The sequence below is a fragment of the Myotis myotis genome, unplaced genomic scaffold (genome assembly GCF_014108235.1).
Source record: "Myotis myotis isolate mMyoMyo1 unplaced genomic scaffold, mMyoMyo1.p scaffold_m19_p_18, whole genome shotgun sequence".
NCBI lineage: Eukaryota > Metazoa > Chordata > Mammalia > Chiroptera > Vespertilionidae > Myotis > Myotis myotis.
In genome coordinates, this window is record NW_023416322.1 from 4,130,006 (window position 1) to 4,154,792 (window position 24,787).

Below are 24,787 nucleotides of genomic sequence, written 5' to 3' on the forward strand. Positions count from 1 at the left end.
ATAAAAGGAGACATGCAAGAGAATAAAGAAGATACTACTGTGACATGACAGTAGTATCACAGCATCAAATGGAGGGGGAGTTCTTAGAATAGAGGGACAGTTAAGACTTAACGGAGATGAAGGACCCTGGGAACTGAGATAACATAAAATTTCAAACCTCTCCCAGTGAATTTTTTTTTTTTTTTATATTGGGAGACAAAATCCACTGGTCTCTTGTACTTTGAATAAATCATTCACTTGTGTATGATTTCCTAACCTCACACATTGATCATTTAGGAAATGTTAGCTCACTGTTTTGCAGTCTTCCAAATGCTGACTCACTTCATTGGGCCACACTGAAAAAATCACCCCCAATTTAATCAGCATAGTCTTCAAGCATGGGGAGCTGTCAGGCTCAAGGTGGTGAGTAGAGTTTTCCAAGATTCTAATCCTAGTGTTCACTTGGAACTTTATCATCACTTGGGTCTTTATCTTGGGCAACAACTGCTGTCAGTTGTCATGTCTTTGAAATGACAGGATTACTTCATTTTGAAAAGAGTTAAGTTGCAAACCAGTGGGAATTTCTGGTGTGGCTACAGTCTTGCAGGTAAAGTGGGACTCCCTAGAAAGGCTCCTTGTTGAGTTCACAACTCAAACAACGGTTCAAGTGCTTTTCGTAAAGACGGGGTTGCATTTGAGTGTGGAGCACAAGTGCCCTCGGTGTACTGCCCTTAGTTCCATGAGTATTAGCCAGACCTGTACTTGAGGGTCAAAAATTACTCACTTGCATTGCTGCATTGAGGACATTCTTACGTAAGAATGGCGTTTCCCTGAAGCACCTGATAGTTAAACATGCATGAACTATGAGCTTGGGGCGACTGTCTTGATTTGTGCGAAGGTAATTTCCCCTGCCATTGCCCTTGCACCATCTGTGCAAATGTCAACACATTTAAAAAGGCAAATAAATCATATGTTTCCGAACTTTCCTACTTTCCATAGCATGATCTTTTCATATGACTGCATTCACATGTGGGATATAAAACTAAAAACAACAATGAACAAACAAGGCAAACAAACAAAAACTCATAGACACAGACAACAGTATAGGGATCACCAGAGGGAAGAGGGGTGGGGGTGGGTTAAGGGTAAAGGAGGTCAAATATATGGTGATGGAAGGAGATTTGACTTTGGATGGTAAACACAGATGATGTAGCATAGAATTATACACTTGAAACCTATGTAATTTAATTAACCAATGCCCCCCTTCCCTATAAATTTAATTTTTAAGAAGGCAAATATAAATTCTTAGTGTCCTTATGTACACAGATCTGACCTCAGGGATACTGCTGGTGCCTTAGCACAAATCAAGGTCTTGTTTATTTTGATAAAGAAAATGCTTTACATGATTATTTAAGAATCCTGATCTAAATATGAAAGCAGTATTGAGCCTTCTGCATTAACCAATATGAAAGGAAATCACAATCTACACCTATTGTAAGTCTGTAACCACATTAAACTACCCTGCAGAATACACCACTGACAGAATAATTCCATTCACAGATCAACCAATAAAAAGTTCTAGTCCGAGCAGCTCTGCATTCTGCCCAGAGCAGTCAGACAGGAGGCAAGGATATTGCTGTTATTTATGTGGTTACGTGTGGAGGCAGGACAGAGAGGACTTAAGAAACCCATTCTGTATTTCGCAGCCTGAAAAGACAAACTGTCAATAACCACGTCCTTTACTTTGGTCTAGATAGGAAATGTTCAGGTGACCGAAGAAATGACAAATAACTATGCAAATGAAGTTAAAATGCAAAGCTGCGTGCGGCGCAGCCAACAGGTTCAAGGGGCACACAAAGCGGAGGCCTGCTTCCTGGGCTGGTGTGCACACAGCTAACTTGCTCCCCTGGTTTGTTTATAACCCCATGAATGCTCCCTCTTCACTGTTTTGAATGTCAAATCACCTCCCCACCTCCTCTTCCTGTGCCTCAGTTCATAGCCTCATAGTCCTCACTGGGACTGTTCAAAAGCGCCTAAGTGGCCACCCTGTATCCAACCATTAACAATACCTTTCTGAAAACTCTTGCTTCTCCTGGGACTAGGAACCTCCCTCCATCCTCTCTGATTAGAAAGGAAGTTGCCACCTGTCCTGGTGTGGCTCAGTGGTTGAGTGTTGACCTATAAACCAAGAGGTCACTGGTTCAATTCCTATTCAGGGCACATACCCAGGTTGTAGGCTCGATCCCAGTAGGGGATGTGCAGGAAGCACCCAATGGATGATGTTTCTCTCTATTCCTCTCCTTTCCTTTCTCTCTAAGAATCAATAAAAACATATTAAAAAAAAACAAACATGCCTCTGAGAGTGGTCACGAGGTGGCATCCACCCCAACAGGGTCAGCCTTAGCACTCTGCTTCGGAGACCCGAGCAGTTCCCCTAGGAACGGGGGTATCGTTTGCACAAGCCAACCAGAGTCCTTCCCTGGGGTTTTATTTATCATTCATTCATTTTAGCTAGAACCAGGTTGAAAAGCACTCTTCCCACTGGGTTCATCAGTTCACTGCTGGCAGACCTCGCCCTCTCTCATGGTGCCGGGAAAAGAGCACCTAAGAGCATGATGCTGACAGGAAAGCCAGAGACCCCAGAGATTGCCCGAGGCAGTTTAGAGTCCTCCCTAAGCCCAGCTCGCCCCTGCCCTTCCACTGGCAATCTGGGTACATGAGACAGGACTGGGGATTCAGGCTGGGTTTCTGTCAGGTGCACGCTGTCCTCACCCAGCCACTGGCTTATGTGGGAGGTGATATACTGCAGCCTGAGAAAGGAAGGTTGCAGTAGGAAGGGTGGGAAAAGGGCACACATCCAAAATAAGATGTGAGCGGACTAATAAACGGTCCTCTGCTTTTCTATGTACTGGCGCCTTTTTCTTACTCTAGAAGGCCTGCGGCTCACAGCTCTCACTTGTGTTGGTGGGTCATTTGCCATCTATCACAAGTTTGTATCCTACTGCATCTGCGTTGTCAAACGCTGGCCTGTGTCTGTGCAGAGTGGAAGTGGGTTACTCACCCCCGTTTTTCCTCCAGAGCTATTTTCATAGGAATCAACTATAATTAGATTGTTGGACTCTCAGCACTTATAATCTGCCATGTAACTCGAATCATCTTTTAAAGTCTTAAAACGTGAGATCATGCTGCCTTAAGTTTTCATCTTCAAAACATTTCCTGGTAAAGCAGCATCACATGGCCTGGTCTCTGGACCCAGCTCCACCGGGATCGGTCATCTCCTGGCTTGGAAGAAGGACAAGTCCAAGGGGCAGAGCCACAGCCAAGCAGAAGGAGCTCCTGTCCTCCTCTGCGGCTGCGCCTTCTGCAGGGGAGGGTCACAGGACACACAGAAACCAGTGCCTGGGGCTCCTCCGAGGTGGGATGGGAACTCACTATCTTTGCTACGAACTCTCTGAGATACGTTTTCTGCACATCTACAGCAAGTGTGGCTCTGCTCAGGGGTCGCCCCCACGTGCCCTAAAATTACAGGGTCCTCCAACAGACACCGGCATGCAAAGCAGGCGAGGAGAATGGAGCTGTCACCCAAGTTCCGCTGGAAACGTGTGGCGACCTGCTCCTCCTGGAACCCAGGGGGTTAACACTCTCGAGCTCAAAGGCATGCCTCAAGGTGCATGCAGAACAGCATGCCCTGAATGGTGATGACTAAGTCCTGAAGTATAAGAAAGTGAAAAAGGGGAAGGCAATGAAGTGTCCACCTTATTTTCAAATGAAACAGCACTCTTTCCAATAAATACGGTCCCTTAAGTAATACACATACAGGGTGTCCCACAAGTCTGACTGCAGGTTTCAGTAACTTAGAAGACACGTGCTACACATATGTAGTAAAATAGTATTTGAAAGTTTCGTTATATACATTTCTTTTTAAAATGTTTACCAAGACATAAACTTAAAATCAAGTATTTTTCAAAATCTAAAAAGATGGAATATAAACTAAATTAAATAATTACACTTGCAAGTAGTATTTTTAGTTTGTAACATTTGTACTCCTAAAGTTACGAAAGCTAAAAAACTGCGTTCTGACTTTCGAGACGCCTGCCTTAGAAGCCACGCAGCGACCCAGGTATACCACGAAGGATCGCCAAGGGAGCCCAGCAAGTGCGCAGAAGTGTGTGGAGTAACACATGGTTGTTAAGGAGCTAAGTTCTGGGATGGTTTGTTATAAAGCAATAGATAGCTGATTCGAGGTTTTAAAAAATGTGTCGTGATAGAATCACTACAATTACTATTATTAACAGCTAACAGCTTCTGGAACACTTACTATGTAAACTATTCTAAGTGTATCACATGTATTAGCTTGTTTATGAAGTAGGACCTGTCACCCTCATTTTGCAGATGAGGAAAACGAGGCCTCAGAGAGGCTAAGAAATTCCTCTGAGCAAGTGTCGAGCCATAGAAGGATAATCGTGTCCGCACGTCACATCCTACAATAACCCCTGCCAGGTGCTCAGGACTTTCACGGGCTGATGGCCATCCCTTTATTGTGCTCCTTCTAATTCAGACAGACGAGCATAGGGCTTGTGCTTGTAACACACATCACTGAGCTCTGAAGGGTGCCTGGGGTCCTGAAGCTCACATCTCAGTTGCTAGGTGCTAGTGCCCGGCTGCCTAGCAACAGCTGCTTCTTTATTCCAGTCGGGTGGGGAGAGCAAGCCTGACTCCTGAAGATAACGGACAGGGCGACCTCTCATTGCTTTGTCATGGACAGAGCCCCCCTAATCAGAAAGGCGCAGAGTGGAGCCTGGACTAAGTCTAGTCAGTCCTCCTTCACACAGTGACACTGGATTCAAACAGTCAGTCTGTCTACGCATCCTCCAAGTGTCTCCAGGGAGACATCTGACAAGACCAAGTTTATACACGAAGGACTTTGTGACTGAGAGCTTGAGGCGCTGTAACATAACATCAGAAGCGCATGCTTAGAACATGTGTGTCTATGCTATGTAATTTATACATCAATAAGGTTAAGTAAAAACGTTTGAAAGAAAGGAGAATAGACATTCTCACATTAATAACTTGGAAGATGGGAGGAGATTCCAGTGGCTGTTTTAAACATTCTAAAATCTTTGTCTTAGAAAAAAAATCTGGAGAGAGTGAGCAAGTTCACAGAATATTAAACAATTCAGAGTTAGGTACACATGCCAAAATGTAGGCAGGGCCAATTAAAATTGCACGGTATGACAAAGGCCAATAAACTTTTTCTGTGAAGGATCAGGTAGGTCATAGTTTAGGCTTTGCAGGCCACTCTGATTCTGTCGCATCTTATAAAGCCCCTTCCTGTTTACTGTTTCAGATAGAACATAAAACAACCACAAAACTCCGCAACTGTGACATGCTAAGCAAAACTGGGCCCACTTCAAGAGTCTTTATTGAAACTGAGTTAGATTTACGATGTTTAAATCCAATCTCTTTACACCAAAAAGTTCACACCTCCTCCACAGTATTCCAGAGGCTAAATTATTTGAGGAAAATCATCTATAGAAAAGGTGGGAATGTAATCATTTTAATCATCCCAAATTCAGGGGGTTCCACAGGGTGGATGTGTTTCTCGGGCTCTTGGTCTATTGAGCATCAAAATGATCATTCAGGGAGGAAAGTGAATCTCTGAAAGAGGCCCTGAGTAAGAAGCGCTGATTGATAAAAGTAAGAAACTTGATAAACATAACCTGGCTGAGAACGGTCTTCCTGCTCCATTAGCATATCAGAGATAACTCTGGTGTTACATTTACAAACTGGCCAATGTTCTACTAAATAATGTGCTTCTTAATAAGTGAATTGCAGACAGACAATATATCTTTTTAGAAATAAAATCTAAAATTACTTTCCAACAGCCTCCGTGAAAATAGATTTTTTACAGCCAAAACAAAACATAACATTAAGATACAGAACACAATTATCTTTTACAAGAATTTTCTACACAATTTCATAGAGTAAGAGAACACCTGGGTTTAAAGACTAAAGGAAACTGAATTTCAGAAAGGACAATGTCATGAACAACGCAAACTGTTTAATGCATAAATCTGCTAAAGAAAAAATTTCCCACAGAATTCGGGCTCTCATACTTCAAAAGGCTAATGCGGGGGCCATGGCAAGTGTAGAGGCCGCTCTCCCGATTCGCCACCTCCTCGTGCCCAGTGCCAGCCTCACGGGCCGTCAGGGCAGGTCATGGAGGACGCTGCCAGTCAGCCGGACAGAAGCAATGACCGCTTCACGGACTTCCCTTACACCAGACTTTAACTGAGGACAGCGCTTCGTTCCTTAAACAATGAGATGGCTTTTCTTTCTTTCTGCGGGTGACAGGTGTGGATGTTGGATTTTGTTAGCATTTTAAGCCACTGCACTGTTATGAAGGAGTTACTAGTAGCAGTCATGGCAGTGGTAGAGGAGTACTCATCACAGTAAGAATGTCCAACTCTGACGCAGCACTCAGCTCAGCTGCGCACTGGACCTGGGACAGCCCTTATAGTTAATTAATGTTAGTTATTAACTATTACATTTAATGCATAGTTACTCTGCGAAGAAGGGAAACTGCTAATCTCACTTCACAGATGAGGACATAAGGTGGAAAGAGATTAACCTAAGTCAGTTACCTAACAGCCCATGGAGAATAAGTAGTGGAGCCAGGATTCAAGCCTGTGGAGCCCGATTTCAGGGTAAAATTAACTTATTTTATCAATGGAATTGAACTAACTACATATAAGTAATACTGAGGACATCAAACAAACGCTCTGCATCATCTTGAAGTTAAAAAAGAACACGAAAATATTCGCCTTATTTTTCTTCCCTTTTAAAATCTGAGTCCTCCAAATGACAAAAGATATTTCAATCGACACAGATTACAAGACCACGAATGCCACCATCTAGTCCACAAACCACGCTCTGTATGCTCTGTAGTTTTCCCTAGCTCTCTCAGAAGTGAGAAGCCAACCACTGAACCTATACAGATTAACCAAAGGACTAAGAACTAAGGCGCCTACATCCGCATGACTTTATTATTTGTGCTAAGAAATTCCTAGCCACAAAGATAAGGCTGTAAATCAGTAAATGACGTCATTGTGCGTGTCAGGAACTTCCCCAAAGTCCATTTACACCAACAATAGACTACTCAAATGATCCCCTTTTCACAATATCCTCTCAACTTGGCAAACAACTCACTCATCAAACAACTGGGTACTTAGAAGGCTTGGTTAAGATCCCTGCAGCACTGTGTCCACGAAACCTAAACTCGGATCTCACGAACGCTGCCCAGTTTCCATCAGATCTCTGCACTCACAGGAAACCTTCCATCTCTCCAGGTGGACGGGGAACTCCACAAAGTCCGCCCAGGACCTCTCCCTTGGGGCGTCTCCTGGGCTCCGCCCAGCTGTGCTCTCTACTGGAACAGCAGTAAACTGCACTTTGCTTGGTCAGCAGGCTATCCTGGCCTTTGGGGGAGTGGTGGTCAACCTCAGGGAACAACCCAACTTCTTTTCAGCTGCTCTCTTATCAACAACTTTTTCTTTAACCTCTTTTCCTCTCAGATCCACACTAGACCCCGGATGAAATTAAATATGCCAGGAAATGGGATCATTATAGAAAAAGATAAACATAAACCAGCCATTGAAAGGGGGCCACGTGAATCTAATAATAAATTCAATATGAAACTTTAAACTGTATTTTATTGTAGCCACAGTTTATTAACTCTAAGCTAAATTGGGTTAATTACACATTTCAAACTAGTCTTAAAGCATCCCTATAATTGAGGCTTAGAAATAAAAGGGGGGAAAAAAACAACTTGAAATGCCAAAGTTTAAACTGTTTTGCCACTTGATTAAATTTTACAAAATTTCCTTTTAACTCATTTACCTCAAATGCTACGTATCAAATATGAATATATGAAATATAGTTAATCTTTAAAAAACAGCTGACTAAAAATGATTTAAACCTGTGTAAATATAAACTTAGTCATGTGACATCATCTTTCAATTATATAATCATTTTAAATAGATTTGTTATATTTATCTATGCAATTATTAAGAGCTATAACTAGTATTCCATTTTATTTCTCTTTCCATGCATCACATTTTTCCTTAGAAAAAATAAAATCAGATAAAGATCAAATTGAATGTATTAAGATGCCAAAGATAAGCTTTTTATAAAGTTGAGGCCTTTAAACGGGAACTTGGCTCATCACATTAGAATGTGTCTGTATATTGATTGATTGATTGATTGATTGATTGTGTGTGTGTGTGTGTGTGTGTGTGTGTGTGTGTGTCCATGCCCAGGTAAGAAAAGTGAGGGTAACATAAAATTCCCATGTTCTTCATAGACTGTCAACCCCAGCCATTTCAAATGTTACTGCTACACCATGTGATGCTCTGCTGTGACTGCTGCAGAGCAGTGGGTGTAGAGGAAGAACCCAGAGGTGACAGGAGACCAGTGTCTGCATCCTGGCTTCCCTACTAAACTGGGAAATGACTTATTCACATAGAGCCTCATGTACCTGGGAAAAAATGCCAGACCCACCTATTTGACATGATTGCTGAGATTAAAAGAGATACAGGTGTTCACTCTGCTACCTGGCACATAGTGGTAAGTTCTCCATCAATTTTTATTACCCATCATGCATGTTGCTCCCCTCTAATTACGGTCCCAAGGATCTGCCAATAGACCTATATCTTGAACATGTTAATTACATTCACATGTGTCAGTTACACACATATACATACATATGCAGAATAAAAAGATTTGGAGGAAATATCAAAATGTGAACAATGACTCTCTCAGGATAATGAAAAACAAGTAACTTAAAATTTTTTTATATTTTCTACTGTGTACCTGAATTATCTTAATACTAAGAAAAAAATTAATCCATTCAATTATGTTTATTATTTAGTACTAAAGGCCCAGTGCAAGAAGTCAGGCACCAGTGGGGTCCCTGGTGCCGACATCCCCCAAGGGGTCCCGAATTGTGAGAGGGCACAGGCCAGGCCGAGGGACCCCACCAGTGCATGATAAGGGGCCGGGGAGGGACGTGGGAGGTTGGCCATCCAGGGAGGGACCGACAGAGGGCTCCAGGGCATGTCTGGCCCGTCTCACTCAATCCCGATCGGCCAGATCCCAGCAGCAAGCTAACCTACCAGTTGGAGTGTCTGCCCCCTGGTGGCCAGTGCACATCATAGGGAGCAGTTGAGTGGCCTTAGCACATCATTAGCATATTATGCTTTGATTGGTTGAACAGCCGACCAGACAACTGGACACTTAGCATATTAGGCTTTTATTATATAGGATATTCTAGTTTTTTCAGGATGATTTTTAAATTACATCCCATCTCATTTCCAAAAGGATTTGCTCATAAGTTCCTATGAACACAATGAATTGGACATGTTATACTTGACATAGCACTTACCTTCACTGATGGCATGGGGCTTAATAATGCAACAGGTACAATTGGTAAATTTAGCAGAGTTTGCTGGTCCACAGACTCCACTCGAAGGAAAAAATAACTCCATTTCCTAGAAATAGAGAGAAATGACTTTGACGTGTAAAATGGAGATCAAGAATCAGAACTATTGTTAGTTAAAACTAAATACTCACTATAGTCCTGTGATAAAATTAAATTAAATGAACCATATTTTGTAGCTAGATTTGGGCAGTGTTTTCTTAAAATGTGTTTTTATCAATTTCAGAGTGAGGAAAGGAGAGGGGGAGAGAGAAACTTCAATGACGAAAGAGAATCATGGATCTGCTGCCTCCTGAACGCCCCCTACTGGGGATTGAGCCCACAACCAAGGGATGTGCCCCAATAGGGAATTGGACCATGACCTCCTGGTTCATGGGTTGACCAATCACTGAGCACATCGGCCAGGCCAGGCTGTGTTGTTTTACACGTGGTTCACTGAAACAACAACCCAGCCATTTGAACTAGTCGAAGATTGTCACACTCATCAGTACCATTAATTATTTAAACACACTTCCCTATCTCTAAGCTTTTACCACTATTAATCCAAGCTAACATTTGCAAGAGCACACTTTTACTAATTCAGAGACTTCAAAGAAAGTAAAGTTACACAAAAAATTTTCATATTACTTTGTGATCTGAGCTGCTGAAATATTTCTCATAAAGCTCCTCTCCTGTTAGCCTTTACTTTTCCCTAAACTGACCAGTAAGGAAGGACAAAAATATATAACTTTCTCCCCTAAATAAAATTCAGACTCAATTTGATAAGCTTTAAGTATATTGCTTTTATACTATATTTTATTTAACAAATTGTAAAGCATATAGTTGTACTTTTTCATAAATTTCACCTTGATAAGATCCTATGGTAACCTCATTAAAGCATTCAACTAATCTACATTCATATCTTTAATTATAAATATAAATGGTTGCCAGTTAAAAGTTTCTCCCAAACTTTTACATAGTAATTTATATAAATACTAGAGGCCTGATGCACAAAATTCATGCACAGGTAAGGTCCCTAGGCCTGGCCAGCAATCAGGGCCAATCTGTGGGGCGATTGGCGAGGCGATAGGGGCCCCTGCTCGAATCCTCCTTGGCTGGCACCACCCACTCACCGGCCCCGCTCCCTGCTGTGGTCCTGCTCTTGTCAGGCCATTGGGGCCGGCAGCACCTCCACTGCCGTCCGCTGCCAGCACTGCGTCACCAACGCCCGCCATGTTCCGCGCCACTACCTGGTGGTTAGCCACATCTAACTCCTGGTCAGTCAAACTCCCACCCATGGGGACAATTTGCATATTAGCCTTTTATTAGATAGGACTAGAGGCCCAGTGCACGAATTTGTACACAGGTGGAGTCCCTTAGTCTGGACAGTGATTAGGGCCCATCGGGGAAGGACCAGCTGGAGGGAGGGACTGCAGGAGGTTGGCCAGCCGTGGGGAGGGAACGTGGGAGGTTGGTTAGCTGGCCCCGCCCCCAATCGGGGCCCATTGAGGCTGGGCTGGCTGGGAGGAGGGGTTGTGGGAAATTGGCTGCAGGAACACATTGACCACCACGAGGCAGCTCCTGCGTTGAGCGTATGCCCCCTGGTGGTCAGTGCGTATCATAGAGACTGGTCAACCGATCATTCCTGTCATTCTGATCGTTCGGTCCTAATGGTCACTTAGGCTTTTATACAGTATGTATATATATGTATATAATTTTTGTAAATGCTCCAGATTAAAACATTGAAAAATACCAAACTTTCTCTCTATATACTTTCCTAATATCAAATAAAAACACTTTTATCAGAAAATAATCCAATATCAAGTGGCATGAACAATGCACCCTTATTTACAAATATGAGAAAAACCTCAAACCTAATCTTCAAAAGGGACCTTTTAAGTAAATCATGTTATTTCCATGCCAAGAGAATATTCTGAAGCCATTAAAATGTACTCTTTTGACAGTAATCTAGTGACATGGAAAAATTTTATGGTATAATATTAAGTGAAAAAAGTAATTAAGTTAAAACCATGTAAAATGGTGTTTACTTTGCAGGTTACATAAATGACCAAGAAAACGAGCTGGAAGAATCCTATATAGTAAAAGCCTAATATGCTAGGTGTCCGTTCGTCCAGTCGTCCGTTCAACCAATCAAAGTGTAATATGCTAATGACATGCTAAGGCAGCTCAACTTCTCACTGTGACATGCACTGACCACCAGGGGGCAGACAGTTGACCGGTCGACCAGTCGCTATGACATGCACTGACCACCAGGGGCAGATGCTCCAACTGGTAAGTCAACTTGCTGCTGGGGTCCGGCCAATCAGGACTGCGTGAGACAAGCTGGACATGTCCTGGGGCGCTTCCACGGTACCTCCCCGGCTGGCCAACCTCCTGTGACCCTCAATGGCCCCAATCGTGCACTGGTGGGGTCCCTCAGCCTGGCTTGTGCCCTCTCGCAATCTGGGACCCCTTGGGGGAGGTCAGAGAGCTGGTTTTGGCCCGATCCTGCAGGCCAAGCCAAGGGACCCCACTGGTGTATGAATTCGTGCACCGGGCCTCTAGTATGCCATAAATAGGTAAACTGTAAATGCTGCTGACAGGATTATTGATGACAAAATTTCTTTTCTCTACTTCCTATGACTTCCACATTCTAAAAGACGGTGAGTAGGCTACTACTTCAGCACACACAGTGGAGGGAGTGGTCAAGCATGTGGCCCGGGTACCTAAACTCACTGAGTCTGCTTCAGCAACAGTAAATTAGGATGACAAGCAACTGCATAGGATGTCTGAGATTTATTTATTTATTTATTTATTTATTTAAATTAAATCTTTATTGTTCAGATTATTACATTTGTTCCTCTTTTTTCCCCCCATAACTCTCCTCCTCCCAGTTCCCGCCCCACCCTACGCCCTCACTCCCCACTCACTGTCCTCATCCATAGGTGCACGATTTTTGTCCAGTCTCTTCCCGCATCTCCCACACCCCTTTCCCCCCCAAGGATAGTCAGTCCATTTCCTTTCTATGTCCCTGATTCTATTATGATCACCAGATTATTTATTCACTTGATTCTTACATTCACTTGTTGATAGATGCATGTTTGTTGTTCATAATTTGTATCTTTACCTTTTTCTTCTTCTTCCTCTTCTTAAAGGATACCTTTCAGCATTTCATATAATACTGGTTTGGTGGTGATGAACTCCTTTAGCTTTTCCTTATCTGTGAAGCTCTTTATTTGACCTTCAGTTCTGAATGATAGCTTTGCTGGATAAAGTAATCTTGGTTGTAGGTTCTTGGTATTCATCACTTTGAGTATTTCTTGCCATTCCCTTCTGGCCTGCAAAGTTTCTGTTGAGAAATCAGCTGACAGTCGTATGGGTATTCCCTTGTAGGTAACTCAGTTTCTTTCTCTTGCTGCTTTTAAGATTCTCTCTTTGTCTTTTGCTCTTGGCATTTTAATTATGATGTGTCTTGGTGTGGTCCTCTTTGGATTCCTTTTGTTTGGGGTTCTCTGCACTTCCTGGACCTGTAAGTCTATTTCTTTCACCAGGTGGGGGAAGTTTTCTGTCATTATTTCTTCAAATAGGTTTTCAATATCTTGCTCTCTCTCATCTTCTGGCACCCCTATAATTCTGATGTTGGTACGCTTGAAGCTGTCCCAGAGGCTCCTTACACTATCTTCGTATTTTCAGATTCTTTTTTCATTTTGCTTTTCTGGTTGGGTGTTTTTAGCTTCTTCGCATTTCAAATCTTTGCCTTGATTCTTGCGCTCCTCTGGTCTGCTGTTGGGAGTCTGTATAGTATTCATTATTTCAGTCCGTGTATGCTTAATTTCTAGTTGGTTCTTTATCATAACATCGAGAGTCTCATTAGATTTCTTGAGGATCTCACTCTATTTATCGGCGGCTTCTAGACAGTTCTTAAGAGACCTTAAAAGTGTGGTTCTGAACTCAATATCCTCCATTGACAGTTTTGTCCTGTTTCTTTGTCTCCGCATTTTGTATGCTTTCTTGGTGCACCCCCTAGTGGTCTTTGTGCGCAGTCTTGTTGTAGTTAAGCCTTGATTGTTGTCTGCAATACCGGGGGTGATTTGACCTCCAGGCTAACTGGCTATGAGAGTCCGAGGATGTCTGAGATTTAAATGAGACACTCCACTGCTTGGAACTATGCCTGTGATACACACAGTGAGCCTTGATAAACATTAGGTTTGTTATCATTTTTAATTCCAAAACTTTTAAAACACCTCTGATCTAGATCCTTGAGGTAAATTAGACATCTTCAAGAATTCCCAGTCTAGTAGGAGGCTGAATATAGAATCAGAGGGATGTGGTGGGCATGAAGCAGGCATCAAGGAAGGATGCCGTGCATAGAATCAGGGAAGTGGTAACAGGTAAGCAGTGCTGTTACTGTTTTTCTTAAGTTTTGTTGAGATATGATTAACATACATTAAGGCCAACAGTCTTGTACTACTGCGGTCTACAGGACGACATGACCACTTCTGTGACCTCATCTGCCCCTCCTCCCTCCCCCCATCCAACCACACTGCCCTCTTTGCTGTAGGCTGAACCAGTCAGGCCGAAGGCCACTCTAGGAGTAGCAAGATAGTCATACACCTGGGACACAGTAAGGGAGAGACTGGTGAGAGGTTAAGTGTAGAGAGAGGCAGGGGCCAGGTTGGGGGAGCTTTGGATGCTATTCCACAAGAGGCAAAAGTTCATGGAAGGGTTTGTAATAGTTCAATTGTTAATACAATTTGTTTTTAAGAAGGTCCCCCTGGGCACAGTTAATTTTACTTGGGCAGGATAAAATTTTCATAAACTGATTAACAGGAGAAAAGGAAAAAATCAGGTGGCATCTGCAGTAGCCCAGAAAATATAACGGTGATTTGACCACAGTGATCAGATTCAAGGTCTTTTTTGAAAGGCCAGCTGAAGGAATTTACTAATAAACTTGTAAGAAAAGTCAATTATCATAAAACTGTCTAATATTATTTAACTGCAAACATGACCAGACTAAAAACCATCTTAAATGAACTGAGAAATGTCTCATGATGCCAAGAATAAATTTGCACTTCGTTAATTCAATGTCAGTTTAAACCCAGTGTAATACCTTATTTGTGTGAATTTAAAACAAGGGATGATGCAGGAAAACTTTTTCATAAACACTAGGGAGATATAGGAGAGAAAAAGATGTCAAACTTGGAAAGAGAGTGCTAGGGGCCAGGGAGAGAACATATCCAATGATGCCTTCTTTTTGAATATTCACTGTCTGTAAACTGGTATTCTTTCATAAACTCCATAATTTAAACATTGATGAGCATTAGTAAGTTCAGTCTTTGGAACAAGAAGTGGGATACATATTTTAAACTTACCTTGGCCGTAACCAGATTACCAGCTCCCGGGGGAGATGTATCATTGAAACACTGTTAATCCCAGGCCAAAGGTCAAGGTTTTCTCTGCTACGAGATCAGCTGTATCAATCCACCCTCCACCAGCAGCGATGGAAATGCTAAACGCTGACATCAAACAGTTCCCAAAACCCAAACTGAGTGACAGCATCGGAAACACCTTACTCGGGCCGCACAGGCGAAGGAGTCGGGGCCGTGGGCTGCATTCCTGATGCCGTCGGCTCCAAAGAGGGCTCGGATGCTTCCGGGCGCATCCGCACGCGCCACCACAGAGTTGGCAGGTCCGAGAAGTCTCTTCCATTCACATATGGCATCATCTCTTAAAATCTCCATGGCAATAACAGGACCACTTGTAATAAACTGGATCAGCTCACTAGGAAACAGGTGAAAGATGGTATTTGCTTCATTGTTCTGTCCGACTAGGCATCTCTCTTCACAACAAGGATACATTACAATTTGAGTATTTCAACAAATACATGGACATTATGATCTCAGAACTACTGGATATAGTGGATTTCACGTGGACAAGGTGCATTTTTCATAAATCAAGTGCCTTGCGTTGGCCTGAATTGCCAGTGTTATCAAAGCAATTACTGTGAACAGAAAAATCACTGTTTCATTGGACTGAGACTATTTCACTGCCTTAAAATGCATCCTGTTGATCTATGCTTCAATCAATAAGCATTAAGTTTGTCTAGTTATAAAAAAAAAGAAATCAATAGGCCTTTAAGAAATACCCTTTTATTAGCATAAAAGCTGCAGTGACTTATTCCTATCTTCAATTTCAAAGCTACACATACACCGAGTCAGACAGTACTCCAAGATATGAAAAACAAAACCTCATTTTTTTACTTTTATTTGTGTACAAGGCAACAATGACAAGTTTAACTGTGAGATAAGGGACACCGTTCCTCCTACTGTGCTTAGCGGGGACAGTCTACTTTTAAAGAAAGCCCATGCTTCTCTCTCATCTAAGCCAAGAGTGGCCGGGACCCTCCTGGAGAGAGGAGCAGGGCACCACAGCCCTTCTGTGCCTTTAACTCTTGGCTGTTGCACATACTTCCTGCCCTGGTGAACCATGTTCCATGAGCCAACCCTCTTCAGTACTGACTTCTTAAATCATTTCATGCTGCCCGGCTGGTGTGGCTCAGGGGTTGTGCATCAATCTATGAACCAGGAGGTCAAGGTTCGATTCTCCATAGGGCATATGCCTGGGTCATGGGCTCGAACCCCAGTGTCGGGCATGCAGGAGGAGGAAGCCAATCAATGATTCTCTCTCATCATTGATTTTTCTCTCTCTCTCTCCCTCTCTGAAATCAATAAAAATATATTTTCAAAAATCATTTCATGTTGAATATTTCTAAGCAATAACACGTACGTAGGAGTATTCATATCCTCCATCCTAAAAGGCCTACATGACCTCCTCAGACATATTCTACTAGGCCTTAGGTGCCAAAATAATTAGACTTAAGGAATCTAAGTCAAGGGAAGAAACATATGTTCATCCATTCAATAAGCATTTAATGATCATCTACTACAAATCAGAATAGGTTGTAACAGAAGCTTCCCTCAAGAAACCTATAATCTAATGTCCTAGTAGCACAGTTCTCTGAGCACACAGCAGAATGAGCCGCAGGATGAGCGTGGCAGGTGAACGCAGGAACGGCATGCCTGATCATAAAAGATGGTGCTTTGTGGCACTGCCTCCGTGACTGCAGCTACGTCTTTTGTTATGTGTTTCTCAATACAACACGAAAACTAGTTAATTCATACATGTGATAAAATTTACCACATACTAATTACATGTAAGACATTACATCAAGAGCTGCAATATAATGCTATAAACGTATACAAAGAATATAATAAAGAGTAACTTCCAAGATAATTATATGTTCTTATTCTAACAAGGTTCAGGAACATTTTTAGAACGCCTGATTTAAAACAATGTATAACATAATACATTTCTTATATCAAACTTTTTTTTAAAACCCCTATTCTGTGTAGGGTACCAAATGGCATGCCTATCATAGCAGCTTGGCTAACATCTTTCTTCATTAGAAATACAAGTGCTCCTTTATCAATTTACACTAATAAAAGAGAAACATGCAAATTAACCATCACTCTGTCACTCTGCCACTCCGCTACACCCACCAGCCAATCAGAGTGACTATGCAAATTAGCCAAAGAAAGATGGCAGTTAATTTGCATATGCAGGCACAGAGCAAAGACTGAAGATGACTGAAGATGGCAGAGGCCACAGAGCTGGATCGAGCAGGAGGCTTGGGTTGCTCCTGGCGACGGAGAAAGCCAAGCTTCTCACAGGCCCTGTACTCTGCTCAAGGAGGGGCGGGGGGGCCTGGGTCGCCAGGGACCTGGGTCGCCAGGGGGCCTGGGTTGTCGGGGGGAACCCAGGCTTCCAGTCTGCCCTGGGCTCTGCTGGAGGAGCTGGAAAAAAAAAAAAAGGAGGGGCTGGGAGCAGCAGGAGTGGAGAAGCCAAGCCTTGCTTCTGCGGCAGGAGCAAATGTCCCGGGTGCCGGAGGAAAACCGGTGCCGGCAGCCAGGGGAAGGAAGGCCTATTGCACGAATCTTCATGCAACGGGCCACTAGTAGTAATATAAGATGCACAAGGTTCAACTAAATTTAAAAACAAACCAAGCCCTGGCCTGTGTAGCTTGATAGTTAGAGCTTCGGCCTTCTCACCGAAGGGTCACAGGTTCAATCCCTAGCCATAGTTGGCACCCAATCAATGTTTCTCTCTCACATCATGTTTCTCTTTCCCTCTCTCCCCCTTTCTCTCTCCCAACTCTTTAAAAAAATATCAATGGGCCCTAACTGGTTTGGCTCAGTGGATAGAGTGTTGGCCTGTAGACTGAAGGGTCCCAGGTTCGATTCTTGTCAAGGGCATGTACCTTGGTTGTGGGCACATCCCAGTAGGGGGTGTGCAGGAGGCAGCTGATCGATGTTTCTAACTCTCTATCCCTCTCCCTTTCTCTCTGTAAAAAAATCAAGAAAATATATATTTTAAAAAAATATCAATGGGAAAAATATCCTTGGGTGAGGATTAACAAAACAATAAAATATAAAATAAAAGCAACCAAGATATTTAAGACATAGATTCAGTTTCTAACATATATTTGTTGCTATGTTTCAAGAACAAAATGTATATAAAATTATTTAAAATGTAAGGATTCTAAGAACATTTATTTATACATATGAGAATGCCAAAATAAGAGTTTAAAAGCACAGCAGAAATAAATATTAGACATAAAATATAATTATCACTCCATGTTAAATCTACTAAAATCTAAAAAGAAAGTGATGCTCCTTATAATTTAAACAAATAATCTTATTTGCTTCTTATTAAAGTTTAAGATATTTAATGATGAGATAAGAAAAGGACAGAAAAACCAATTTTTAGAAAATAATTCTTTGCAGCCCATCTGGCATGGCTCAGTGGTTGAGCATTGACCTATGAACCAGGAGGTCATGGTTCGATTCCTGGTCAGGGCACATACTCAGGTTGCAGGCTCAATCCCCAATAGGGGGCATGCAGGAGGCAGCCGATCAGTGATTCTCTCTAATTATTGATGTTTCTATCTCTCCCTTATTCTATGAAATCAATAAAAAAATATTAAAAAATAAGTAAAATACTTCTTTGCGGTTGCAAGATGTTGCTGGGGTCCTTTATGACAGATTATCCTCATATAACAAAACTTTTAATTGTAAAACTATGACTCGTTTTCCAGAATATTCTCCATTAGCCTCCAATTCAGTACCTACTTAAAAAAGGGCTTTGAGTGATGGTCTATATGAAAATCTGCTGCTTCTTTCCTATAAAATAATAAAAATGACAACAGTTAGCAATTACATAAGAGAATTATTTTAGCTTACATTAATAAAATCAAAATAAAACCCTCTATTGATTTGATCTGAATGCGAATTATTTTTTAACCAAATAATCTGCTCAAATACCCCGTCCTTTCAATTTTTTGCTTATGCCATATTACCAACTTCAAAAAAAATTTCTAGAGTGTAAGGGGAAGAATTCACAAAACTGAAATGGATATATGTATTGCAGTCTACAATGAGGTAACATCGCATGCCAGAAAAACTCATTAATGTGGTATTTTAGAAGAGTCAGCAGCAAGACTACAAAACAACCAATTCTACCTTTCAACACAACTGAACTACTAAAAGAGAAAAACACACAATCATAATCTTTAATATCAATGAAAAGAAGAAAAATCTTAATAAACTACTAAAACTGTTTCATTATTTTTTCCTACATGTCTCTGGCCCAGCAGTTATCTCCATTCAAAATCTAAAATGGAAACCACAATGAGAGTTCATGAATTTTCCCCATCATTCTTATCTCATTCTTCCTTAAAACGTTTCAATGGAAGAGATGCTAACAAGTGTATCACCACCTAGAGAAGAGCTGCTGTGTTTCATTCAGGAACGCACCAGTCTCTCAGAGGATCTAACCACTGACTCTTCCATGAAGTATTTACTGAGTGCCTACCTCGACTGAAGCCTTGATCCAAGAACTAGAAAGACCAAGTAGGAGGAAACTCGGCTGCTGCCTTTAAGATATTATGCTAATGGAGAGACTGACGCTGGAGCCAGTAAGTTCAGAGAAGACTGAAGTATTGTCAGATCCTCCCATGGGTCTCCGGTGCACCTAACATGTCTCACTGGATAAGCTAGGAATGCGAGGCCCTGACTGCTCTTTATCCCACCACTTCTCAGAGTCCTGTTCATGGTGATTATCTTTGAGGGATGAGGTCATGTCTCTCTTCAGTACAAAGAGCAGGCTTGTTTACTGCTTCTGATGAAACAGTGGTAACCCAAGTTCAATGCTCCGCACTGCGATGCAATCAATTGTGCATACAACACCCACCAGGGCCCATATCACATTATTTCCATGGCCCTGGAGGAGGCAAGAGGAACCAACATAAACATGACGTCCGTGCTGCTTGCTGTACCCCAACAAGGTCCTCTGTCTTTGACCCAGACGTCTCCTGCCTTGTGCAGCACCCATGAAAGAGTAACAGTCTACCTCATTAGCTTCTGAGTTGGGTAAAGGCCAAGACTCGACAATAGTGTTAATAGACATGTGTGAGATGGCATGAACAAGGAGAAGTTTTCTTGGGCATCTCTGGCATGGGAAGTTTGATGCCCAAGTACCAGGCACTGGAAGTGTGGCGACATAAAAAATGTTCCATCTCCCTGAAACTACGGAAATGCATCTCCATAATCCAGTCCCATTGCCTGCTAGAAGGCAAGCATCTCAGTGCCTACAGAAATGGGACAAATGGGACCACTTATAAAGGGTCATGACCTTGGTTTCCACGAAATAATAATGATATCACTAGTACTAATGCTACTACTAGTAACAGCTAACACAGAGGTACACCTACGATGGGACAGGGTTTCTCAAAGCACCTGACATACAGTAAACTCATGTCGGCAATATAGGAACTTTCTGGCACAGGTGCTATGATGACCTACATTTCACAGATGAAGACACTGAAGCACAGAAATCAATTGTTCACAGTCACACACCTGGTTAGCGGCACAGTTACAAGCAAACTAGCTCTAGACTCTGTGCTCTGAAATATAAGCCTCCTGCCTTCCTGGTAAATAGGGAACTGGGAGATCTCACAAAGGGGAAAAAACACAAATTAAACGTCTGTCATTGTTGGGGATAAATTGAGGGTGTTTTGTAATGGTTTCCTGGGAATGCAATGTTGAATAGCTGCTGCTATCCATGTCCCTGTACACACAGACAAAAAAGCAACTGTCTGGTGGATTAGATATCAAAACAGCAGTGAGAAGAGACCTGACCCTGAACACACAAAACTGGTGGAGTAACAGACCCAGTCGCGCCTACCTGCCACAATAATGCCTCTGCTATAAGAAAGTCTTGTTTTCACTAAGCAACTTAGAAAACACCTGCTCAGATAGAATGGAAGAGTAAACAGGTATATTTCCCAATTACATATATGTTGGTTGGGTGGAGCTAAATACAAACATTTCCAAATGCATCACTTTTGAAAATCTCAACAATAACACTCCCATATCAATGGGAATAATGCAACATTAATTTCTCCTTCTTTCATTTCTATAGTGTTCTACTGATGTGTTAGGAGATCACAGTGAGCACACAGTGAGTTATAACGGCAGATGGGGCTGTGCAAGACAACACACAGGGAATGAGGCAGGAGGATCTGACAGCTATGGCTCACCAGCTGCCTTGCATTTTCTCATTCTAATTAGATAACTATTCTATTTGTCATTCAGTGTGAGATTTTAAAATTTTCAACAATGAGATGAATGATAAAAGATGATTTTTTAAAAAAAAAAAAGGGAAATGGAGCCAAAACCGGTTTGGCTCAGTGGATTGAGCGTCGGCCTGCGGACTGAAAGGTCCCAGGTTCGATTCCGGTCAAGGGCATGTACCTGGGTTGTGGGCATATCCCCAGTAGGAGATGTGCAGGAGGCAGCTGATCGATGTTTCTCTCTCATCGATGTTTCTAACTCTCTATCTCTCTCCCTTCCTCTCTGTAAAAAATCAATAAAAAAATATATTTAAAAAAAAAAAAAAGGGAACTGGACATTGCATAATTAAAAATTATCAACAAATTACCTTGAAAGCATCATCATTTTGAGTTTGGTGATAGTAAATCCAGCTTTGTTTATTATTTCAATTATTTCTCCAGCTTTTGAAACGGCATCTGGCTTAATCAGGGCTAAAGTTCTGCAAAGAAAGAAAGAAGTTTGAAAGTAGCTCATCAGATTCTACTTTTAATTCCCACTCAGTGGTTGTCTCCCTACTCAAACATCACAATCCTATCTAATAAAGAGGTAATATGTAAATTGACCATCACCCCAACACACAAGATGGTCGCCCCCATGTGAACACAAGATGGCCGGCATGGGAGGGCAGTTAGGGGCAATCGGGTTGGCGGGGGGGGCAGTTGGGGGCAATCGGGCCGGCAGGGGAGCAGTTAGGCGTAGATCAGGCTGGCAGGGGAGTGGTTAGGGGGCAATCAGGCAGGTAGGCAGGTGAGAAGTTAGGAGCTAGTGGTCCCAGATTGTGAGAGGGATGTCCAACTGCCCGTTAGGCCCAATCCCACAGGGAAGTTGGACATCCCTCAAGGGGTCCCAAATTGGAGAGGGTGCAGGCTGGGCTGAGGGACACACACACCACCGTCCCCCAACACACCCCGTGCACGAATTTCATGCACCGGGCCTCTAGTAAATTGTAAAAGAAGTGCACTGAAGGTCTCTTAAAAACTTCTGCAAATTAAGGTAACTATTTTTTCCCCAAGAAAACCAAAATAAGGTATACAATATAGCAATAATAATAATATAAGCTTAGAAGAAAATATGCTAAAATTGTCATTTTAATGTGCCAAAATTGGAAAACGCTTTTTAAAAAGTTCTACTTCTTAGAACACGTTTTATGAAAGAAAAAAATGTTGTATTAAATATATTATCAGCTTGATTTCTGGTCTCGTTGTCTTTAACATGTATGCTATCCATTGATTGGAAATAATTATAAGTTCTTCTATTAATAATTACATATTATTCACATTCATATTCACAACATGAGTGATGCACAAAGAACCAAACGCCTTAACACTTGGTGATGAACATGGGTAACAAATGCCACCCTAACTTTTGTTTTTAAATATATTTTTATTGATTTCAGAGAGGAAATGAAAAAAAGAGAGAGAAACATCAACGATCAGAGAATCATTGATAGGCTGCCTCCTGCACGCCCCCCACTGGGGATTGAGCCCACAACCCGGGCATGTGCCCTGACCGGGAACTGAACCGTGACCTCCTGGTTCATAGGTCGACGTTCAACCACTGAGCCATGCCGGCCGGGCCCACCCTAACTTTTAAAATCTCTCTCCTCCAAGGCTACCCCAAGCAATGCACTCCCCTCCGAAGCCACAGGACTAACAGATATTTGACGATGGAGATCACCTGGGTGCCCTCATTTTACTAATGAGAAAACTGGGCCCAGAAAGGCGACTTGGCTAAGATCTCAAAGCTGGTCAGTGGCATCTTCAGAACAAAACACCCACCTGATGACATTCCCAGTCTGCACTTTTCCCGCACCACAGGTGCTGTCACGCTTAATGTTGTTAAAAGGAACATCCTCACAACACCCTGAAGGCTACTACTGCCAGCCTGATTTCTGGTCTCCTTGGCTTTAACATGGACGCTATCCATTGATTTGGAAATAATTACAAATGCAAGATGAAAATCAGAGCGGTGGGAGTCGCTCAGTGCATATGACACAAGATTATGGTCAAGAACAGCAGCCCCTTCCACTTTATTTTCGGTTGTACGACGACATTAACTCACAGATCCACAAATGGAGATTCGTTGGGCTTTTTTTCTCCAATGAGACGCACTTGGCTGAGACTCCCATGATTCAAACAGTCTCACAGCTGGATGTAACTTATGGCTGGAGGTTAAAACTTTTGAAAAACAAATTATTCATCTTGGTCTGTTCAGTACCAGCAGCACCAGACTATCTTTCTTCTTTGTTTTGAAGCAGATGAGTCTCCTACAGTATTTTATATCATATGGCTTCACTGAACACAATGAAAATGAGTCCCTTTTTAGCTCACATTATTTAAATATGACGAGCCAAACCCATCAACTGTCTATGCTGAACTCTAGGAGAACTTTTGCGAACCACAGCTCTTGAAACACAGACCCAATCGGTGTGTCTTGCATCAATGTTTCTCTCTTGCTTGCTCTCTCCCTCTCTCTCCATCTCTCTTCCTTCTTCCCTTCCACTTTCTCTCGAAAGATCAATGGAAAAAATGTCCTCAGGTGAGGATTAAAATAATAAATGAATTAATTAATTAATTTTACAAGAGGATGAAAGAAGGAAGACCATGCAAGCATCATTTGAGGAAAGCCAGGGCAGCTTCTGCATCACCAGGGAGACTTCAAGGCTAAGTTCATCGCTAGAGATAAGGACCATCTCTTTATAATAGCAAAAGTTCAATTTTCCAAGAAGATTTAACGATTTAAAAACCTAGTGACATATCCTCAAAATTACAACATAAAGATGAACATAACTATGAGGAAAAGTAGACAGGTGACAAGTATAGTGGGGCATTTTGACAAAACTTTGGTAATTGATGGAATTAGCTGGGGAAAAATTCATGACTATGTGAAAGGTGTGAACACCACAATCACAAATTTGACCTGATAGATACAAACCTAGATCTCAACTAAAAAAGAAAAGAGGAGTAAAATGGTAGAAATATGTACAAAAATACCAACAACACAACATATTTAAATGTCCATGTGCATATCTACCAATGAAAGTCTAGAGCTTAAGGTACTACTTTCCCCCATAAGCCATGTTTATCCCATACACCAAAACCTTTTCTATTCCAATGTTGTTTCCAGCTGGAGGTATGCTACTACGATTGCTGAAGGTGGAGAAAGTTTGTATTTTCTTTCCTGCAGAAAAGAATCACTGCTTAAGACTACGGGCATCACCCTGGTAGCCAGTGGAGAGGAAATCACAGAATCTGGTCCATAGAATTCTAAAAGTGTCTCAACACTGAACGGGATCACTGAAAAATGTCTACACTGTAAAAACAAGATAGAAAAAAACAAAAATAAAACCACCACAAAGTCTGGTCCCCAGTCAACGTTTACAGAATGAAAAGAAAAGACGATCGCACGGTTTCCTTACTTTTCTTTCCTGCTGCCCAGCTGGCGAGCTGTGTACTGGTCCCCGTAATCAATCAGCACCAGCTGCCGGGAGAAGACGTTCACTTTGTTGCCGATGAACAGATCTTCCAGGTGGAGGCCGTCATACCTGGTCCGCTTCAGGAAGGTGCGGCGGTTCTTCACGTCATGCTAGAGCCGAACGATACCA

At 42.2% G+C, this 24,787-nt stretch overlaps 1 protein-coding gene across 5 annotated transcripts in view; it reads right to left on the reverse strand.

The window, feature by feature from the left end:
- Positions 1–24,787, reverse strand: part of NME7 (NME/NM23 family member 7) — a 112,236-nt gene that overhangs the window by 65,029 nt on the left and 22,420 nt on the right. For all 5 annotated transcript variants that reach the window (XM_036343428.1, XM_036343424.1, XM_036343427.1 and 2 more), the window contains exons 3-7: positions 24,602–24,768; positions 21,512–21,622; positions 18,643–18,693; positions 15,028–15,235; positions 9,422–9,527 (exon numbers count right to left, since the gene is read on the reverse strand). In XM_036343428.1, coding sequence (XP_036199321.1) covers positions 9,422–9,527; positions 15,028–15,235; positions 18,643–18,693; positions 21,512–21,622; positions 24,602–24,768 — 643 coding nt within the window. The remainder of the gene's footprint in view (positions 1–9,421; positions 9,528–15,027; positions 15,236–18,642; positions 18,694–21,511; positions 21,623–24,601; positions 24,769–24,787) is intronic.